This window comes from Squalius cephalus (assembly GCF_949319135.1).
Source record: "Squalius cephalus genome assembly, chromosome: 14".
In the NCBI taxonomy this organism is placed as follows: Eukaryota; Metazoa; Chordata; class Actinopteri; order Cypriniformes; family Leuciscidae; genus Squalius; species Squalius cephalus.
In genome coordinates, this window is record NC_137135.1 from 28872184 (window position 1) to 28880139 (window position 7956).

At 35.1% G+C, this 7956-nt stretch overlaps 1 protein-coding gene across 2 annotated transcripts; it reads right to left on the reverse strand.

The window, feature by feature from the left end:
* Positions 1-894: 894 nt before the first annotated feature.
* mchr2b (melanin concentrating hormone receptor 2b) lies at positions 895-6652 on the reverse strand. 2 transcript variants are annotated; one of them, XR_013823567.1, is made up of 3 exons: positions 5962-6640; positions 1826-2914; positions 895-1767 (listed from the first exon to the last, which is right to left on the reverse strand). XR_013823567.1 is itself a non-coding variant. In XM_079893249.1 (2 exons), the coding sequence occupies exons 1-2, from the start codon at positions 6360-6362 to the stop codon at positions 2275-2277; spliced, it is 1041 nt and encodes a 346-aa protein (XP_079749375.1). In that variant the 5' UTR covers positions 6363-6652; the 3' UTR covers positions 895-2274. The 2 variants fall into 2 exon arrangements, 1 of the variants encoding a protein (XP_079749375.1); XM_079893249.1 differs by having other exon boundaries at positions 895-2914; positions 5962-6652.
* Positions 6653-7956: the final 1304 nt, after the last annotated feature.

Sequence of the window (7956 nt, forward strand, 5' to 3'; positions counted from 1 at the left end):
AATTATAGGACATAATGAGGTTCATGAAATGAGCAGCCCAGATCATTATGAATACACCATGTGCAACAGTTGAACAGGCAATATGTTGTGAGTTGTCTTCAGATATGTGGACTGAAAGATGGTTCTACTGTCTATTACTCTTTTGTCTTCGTCTTTAGTCAAAAGTATAATTACATAACAGAATGAATAAATAAATGGATAGAATAAGATTACATAAATTGTCTATGCATTGATTACATTATTAATGCGGGGACACTGTCAAAATGGCAAAAAAGAAAAAAGGCACCATAAAATTATCAAGTAAGTGATCCATATGTATCTTCTAAATTCTTTTGAAACATTGATTGGGGAACAGATTGAATTTAAGTCATTTAAAATGATGAAATTCTTCTTCTTCTCCATATGTTTTAAGTCTCTGAGTCAGAAATAAATGTTGTGTTCCAACAAAGAAAGAAAAACGTAGTTCACCCCAAAATTAAAATTCTGCCATCATTTACTCGCCCTCAAGTTGTTCCAAACCTGTATTCATCATTCCTGTTGAACACAAAATAAGATATTTTGAAGAATATGATCTAACAGTTGAGCAGCCCCATTGACTTCCATAGTATGGAGAAAAAATAATAGCCTAAAGATGGAGAAAAAAAAAAAGCTTTTAAAAACGCATAAAAAACCCATCAACTGTTTAATTTTTCAAAACATCTTCTGACAGTCTTCAAAACATCTTATTTTGTGTTCAGCAGAAGAAAGAAACTTGAGGGTGAGTTAATGTGAACTTTTAAGTGGTTCATATTCAGTAGTGTTGTGAACCCAGTAATGTGTTTAAAAATGCACACCAAAGTGATACAGGAACCTGATTTTACATTCAAATGGTCAAAGGACTTTTTTTTTTTTTTTTTTGTTTATTTTGTACAATTATAGCACACAGCCTTCAGGCACAAACAAAAGTCTTCAGGACAGAAAGTACAGACAAGAAACAGTAGGTAAATGTATTAACAGTGATCATGAAATATAGTTTTCCTCCCTGAATAGCAAATGACCTTAAAATTCTTCCCTACTAAAAAGACATTTGCCAATGTACGCCATAATATATATTAAAGAAATAATATGAAGTTTATTTGCCAGACATCATAATGTGTTGATTGAGGGTGGCAGGACTGAAATGTGACTGGTCACACATAGTTTAAGTGTCACACGTTAACAGTGAACATGACTGTTCTCACACGGGCCGCAGGGCTTTCTTAGAAAAAAAATGAAAAACAGAACCACACGGAGAATTTCACACTGGATATCTTTGTGAATTGATGTAATGAAAGCATACAGTCAGGGTTATTTTATCTTGTACACTGTTCTAAGTGAAGATGAAACAGCTGAACATGCATGACAGCAAGACTCCATATGAGGTCAAAGGATGCGACCTAGTAACATCTGGAGATATTTAAATGTGTAATTCTATTTTCTAAAATACTTTAAACTTAAGCCAATATATACACATACATGAAAGTGAAATTTAAAGCAGAATGCCATATCTATTCGATCTATTAGGCCTGTGTCTTAGATCAGCAGATTTGCTTATTTTACTCACTAAAGGACTTCTTCAACCTGATACGTACCCACAAAAACACTGATTTTATTTCTACAAAGACATTTTATTTGACATCTGCATAAATGTCAAGTCCGATGGTTGACAACGCAAACAAAAGGCACCAATACATAACAAAAAAACACTGAATTGTCTTTAAAGGGATAGTTTGCCCAAATTTAAAAATTCTGTGATAATTTCTTATGGAACACAAAAGTTTTTGCAGAATTGTACGGAATGCTATACAAGTTTTAAAGCATAAGACAATAAGAAATACTGCATGATTTCAATTCTTGATCCTTTTTGAAGCTTGAAAACCTCAGTCTCCATTCTTTGTAATTGCTTGGAAAATATGACAATTCTTAAACCTTTTTCCTTGTGTTTCACAGCACAAAATGTCATAACATGACTAGTGATGAACCATTCAAAACAACTGAAAAATTAACATTATACAACAAATAATAGATAAATTAACAGTAAAAGAAAAGACATTATAGTCACTTTTCCAATGTGTGACAAACCACAAACATATTTGAGTGCTAATTCACTCCTTCATGTCTCCTGAAAGTTCACTGTGGCGTTTCATTTCACAGTTTTCCCCTTTGAGAAACAGTCTACAGCGCAATTGACACCTGTACAGCAAGTGTTGCATTGCAGGCCTCCTTGCAGTTTTTCCTCAGGTAGCAGGTCGGGCGTTAGATGACAGTGCAACGGTGGCTGGTGTCCGGGCTGACGCTAGACCCTCCGTCGGTTTTGACGGTGGTCTTGGACGAGCTGATCTGGGACCGTAGCTCTTTGCGATGGCACAGGCGATCGCGATAGTTCTGGGCGAATATAAGCAGCATGAGGGGGTTGATGCAGCTGTGAGAGTAACTTAAGCAGATGCTGATGTTGTACGCGTACACAAAGGCGCTGGTGGGCTGGTGGATGCTGAGGTTGATCACCTGGATGACGTGGTAGGGAGACCAGCAGACCAGGAACAGGGCGATCACCATCAGAACTGTCTTAGTGGCCCGTTTGGCCCACACCGACTGCTTGCGTTTGACCCGCCGGATGGAGCGGAACACGTGGTACAACGTGAGAGTGTAAAATGTACTTATTATAATCAGGGGGACAATGAAACCCAGCATGGACTGGTAGAGAGTGTACCAGTACATATCTTGTGGCCCATCCAGGTTCATTATACACATGTCCATGTTCTTTTTGGAGAGGACTTTAGCGTATATCATGACTGGGATGCTCAGAAGGAAGCTGCCCACCCACACCAAAATGTTGATGATGATGGTCCACTGAATGGTTCGCTTTTCAGATGTAGGATGTACAATTGCAATGTACCTGGGGGGAGGGGAAAAATCACATTTTTCAAAGTAATGTCATCCCAACTCAGAGGTTGCTCTTTTATAGCTCATCATGAGACTTTTTCTCAGTAATTTTAGCTATGCCACATCCTAAAATTGCTTTGGTGAAGAAAAAAGAAAAAGAAAGACTATATCCTGTCATTTTAATTTGGATATGGTAGCTCATATAATTTGGCCTTGATGAAGAAATGTTTGAAATCATTCTGAAATTTCAGAATTTGTATTTTATTTTTTTGTGGATGATTATATCTGGACAAATCTTAGCACAGTTTACGTAAGATGTCTTCAGATACTCAGTTATTATGTTTTTTTTTCCCAAGGAAAAGCTGGAGTAATTTATTCTCCATTTTATCTCACTTTCTAGGAGAAACATATTTAATTAAGAGATCTCAATTCTTAAGTATGTGATTCCATCAGTAAATTCAAAAAAAAATCTCGAGAGTAAACTTTACAAAATGCTCAAGTCAAGGCTATTATATCATATTATCATACAACAGAGATGCGTTGAAACAATATCATATAAAGAACTTTTAAAACAACTGGTGGATTCCAGTGCATATAGCCTACATTTTAATAACACATTATTAAATAATATTTTAAATAAACGTAAATAAAACATATTATGTAGCTTAATATTTGGCATTTGTAAACTACCATTGAAAACTTTGTGGTTGGTAAGTTTTTGAAAAAAGTCCCATATGCTCACCAAGGCTGCATATAGTAAATCAAAAATACAATAAAACTGTAATATTGTGAAATATTATTACAGTTTATTGCAATTTAATATATTTTTAAAAAGTGACTTATTCCTGTAATGGCAAAGCATCAGAAATCATTCTAATATGTTGATTTGTTGCTCAAGCTAATTTGTCTTATTATCAGTGTTGATAACAGTTGTGCTGAGTAAATGTGATACTTTTTTAGTATTATTTGATGAATAGAAAGTTCAAAAGCATTTATTTGAAACAGACATCTTTTGTAACAGTATGTCTTTACTGTCACTTTTGATCAATTTAATACACTCTTGCTTGAATAAAAGTTTTCATTTCTTAAAAAAAAAATCTTACTGATCCCAAAATGTTGAATGGGAGTGTACAATTATGCAGTACATAGTGCTCTCCCAGATACTGGTTTCTTTCTCATAGCTTCTTTCCTTGCCACAGCTGTCTTTGCTCACTGGGGGTAAACAACATTTTATTTTTTATTTTTACCGTAAAACAGCTTTCTAGCAATATGTAGCTGACTTGTCTAGACTCTCGGAAAGCAAACAGGTCACATGCTACAGTAAAACAGCACAGCAAGTGACAAGATTTCTAAGAAATGCATTTGATCTGTTTGCATTTTTCTAGACTAAAAGCTTAGAGCATAACATCAAGAGATGTGTATTTTACTTGTGTACAGTCCAAACACATCAGCTTCATTTTTCATCACGTATAACAGCTCTTACTCTAGTCAGACAACAATTTTTGTTTTTTCCCTTTAAAGAAAGAGAAAGTGTCTGGCTCCATCATGTATAATGAATTGTACACAGGGACTTTAATGTTGCTCTTTAAACAGAATTTGGCATTATATTGCTTTTGCAAAACATGATGAAAATGTGCAGCTAAGATACTTTATCTAAGTACCTCCAAGCATGTGACCCAGTAAAACCCTTTGGGAATACAGCAACGACACTATATGAAAAAGTGTTATAGTGGAGCTTTATCATAATCATTCAGAGGCTTTCTGGGGGGCTCATATGTCTTTGACACTCACAACTAAGCAAAAACTCTCCTCTGGACTCCGTATTTTATGAGGACCTTTTGTATGTAGTGAGATATTGTGTGCTAAAGTGCTTTTGTGTGCCATAAATATAGGCTAAGTAAGAGGGTTTTTCAAAGTCACACACTGTTAGTTGCTGAAGTACAGTCTTCCAGACTTAAGATACAAAAATGATGGATGCAGTGTGCTTCAGTATTCAAGGTCATGTAGCATAGATCGCACCCTTGAGAGTTGCATTGATTTCTTTCTTTTTCCTTTGCATATATTAGGTTGATTAAGTGATGAACAGCTGGGCTGTAATTTCATATAATTTGGTGAAAATGCTCTGTGATCTTTAATTTGAATAAAGAATTCTATCATTTTGACCCCTAAGCTGATTCATAGTGTACGCACATTTAATATTATCCTCACTGAAAAAAGAACACGTCCAAGTCAGAGGTCACAGAAAGAAAATATTAAATTACATTTAGCAAAAATGAAGCTTATTATTTAGCATATAACGCAAAACATTACGTTTTCAGTATTGTTTTTATTGTAAATATATATATGGGGGTTATGTTATGCTTAGAATAAATGCAAAAAACAACAACAACAAAAAAAACCTTTCTATTTAAACGACTCGATTACAATAATGAGCATCTAATGAGAAATATTTGAGTTCATATGATTTAGGGATGACGTCAAAACCCGGAAGACTAATTCGCCAGCGATTCCCTCGAAATTTTCCTATGGGGTTTTATAATGGAGTTTTTCAATTTATCGTTAAAATAAGGTCTGTGCCTCTGTGGTAAACATAAGTTGATGATACTTGGACGTTTTGTTCTATAACGTTACTTAGGCTACTTATTAGACACGTTTAATATTCGAGTTTTCGGCTGTGTGAAATTTGTATATTGTAGAACAACACGTCGTCAACTTATTTTTTACCACAGACCTTATTTTACTAATAAATTCAAAAACCCCATTACAAAAACACAAATCTCGAGGGAACCACTGACGAATTAGTCTCCAGACTATTGGCAAATCCTAGCAAATTGTTATCTCTTCAGAAACTATAGATAAGAGGCATGTGACATTGATAAAAATAAATAAATCAATTCAGTGTAGAAATTTGAGAAGTGATGGTGTTTAGGATAAACTGAAGAGATAGAAGTGAGTTCTCATTTGTGATGGTTCAAGGCCTATATGCAAGAGATGTAAATAAAGCGTGACCATAGCAGCATGCTATATACTGCATATCATCATTCTGCATGCAACTCTCACCTGTCAATGCAGAGCACAGTCACTATCCCCACTGTGGTAAACTGGTTACTGACGTCCACCACCACCACAGCTTTACACATGAAGTGCCCAAAGACCCACTGTCTGTCCCTGACCAGCTGGTGGATGTTAAACGGCATCACCAACAAGAACAGCAGGTCTGCGATGGCCAGATTCAGCACGTAAATATCAGAGACCATCTTCTTCTTGCATGATGCCACAGCATAGATGACCAAACTGTTGGCCAGAACTCCAACTGAACACAGGATGCCGTAGATAGTGGGGAATATGTGCATGAAAGACGCGATGTCTATGATGCTGTGCGACGGGTCGGTTCGGTTCACACACGAAAAGTTGGACGAATTTGCAAATTTGTAATCGCAAAAAATATCCGAGGTGTTCATCTTCAAAACTTTTTGCTTAAAAAGGACTAAATAAACTATAAAAGTTATCTCAGTCTGGTCTGTGCACGATTACGCAAGCTTTTACGCAGCGCTCTCCTTCATATTCATATAAACGTTTAAAGTTGTAAAAGTTCTCCCTCGGGTGTCAGTTATCGTCCCGTTTTCATCTGCTTTGTTTTTCATTCAGTTTGCCGATGCCTCGGTCTCTTGAGATGGTGTTTTACTTCATATGTCCAAAAGCAGGAGCTTCAGTGCGTATTCTGTGCGTCTGTCTCCTCCAGAAACTGTTTGAAGAGATGCGCGTGTCTCCACCCTTTCATAGCCCTCTCTCCAAGCTCAGCCATCACACTCAATATCTAAGAAATTTTTTTTTTTTTTTTTTTTTTTGATGATTCATTAATGCACAGTCCTTCACAGCAAGACGCTCCAAACTCCAGTGGTCACAATCAATTTCTTTATGTTATCATGAACTTTGGGGAACCTGTTGCATGCACGTCCTATTAGTCCTGTTATAGTTTAATCATTTATATTTAAGCAATATTGGCAGATGCTTTTATTCAAAGTGACTTTATATACATTTGGTCATTTCATGACTAGGCGCTGCAAGCACCGTTTAAGATACTAATGTATGTTATTATATTAGATAAGCTGGGGATTTTCATTGTGTTACAATGATTTTGCTGCCCAGCCCTTTTATTGATTATGTTCTTGTAACAGGTAAAGTCTACCATATAAATTTTTGCACACTTTAAAACTAAAGCCTTATCTCCCTAACACATATCCTTAATCAAGAATCAGCACCAGTTCATTCCTGTAAAAACAGGCACTCCATCATCTTGTCTAGATTTGAGGAAACACTTTTCAGGAGAGTACAGAGCATGTCTTTTGAAGATTAGAAACTTCTGTACTGAATACTGATAAAAAAAAAAGAGTAACTTAAGGTGCTCATCCTACCAGATTCTAGACAGCACTGATGGTAGAAAGGATAGGATATTGATGAGAAAAGTTAATACCACAAAACTTTATTGCATACATTTATTGATTTGTATCCACACTATCTTACAAATGAGATGCAATTGTGCATGCAAAAGAGCAATGCAGCAGTCCAGTTTAAAGATGATCTGATTGGGTATTGTAATTTTGTTTAATGTGCATCAGTTGTATAAATAATAATATTATTAATAATAATAATAATTAAATATATGTTTGGAATAATTAAATATCTATATTTTAAAGAAGTCTGTTATCCTCATCGAGGCTGCATTTATTTGAAAAAGAAAATACAGTAAAAACAGGAATATTGTGATTTATTACAATTAAAAAACTGATTTCCAATAAAAAATATTACAATTAAACTGATTTCCAATTTAATATATTTTAAAATGTAATTTATTTTGGAATGTTCAGCATCATTACCCCAGTTCTCAGTGTCACATGATCCTTCAGAAATCATTCAATTATGCTGATTTGGTGCTCAATTATTAATAATGACTCTTATTATTCTCAATGTTTAAATCAGTTTTGTAGAAATCTTTTGTAACATTATAAATGTCTTTACTGTCACATTTCATCAATTTAAGTTCCTTGCTGAATA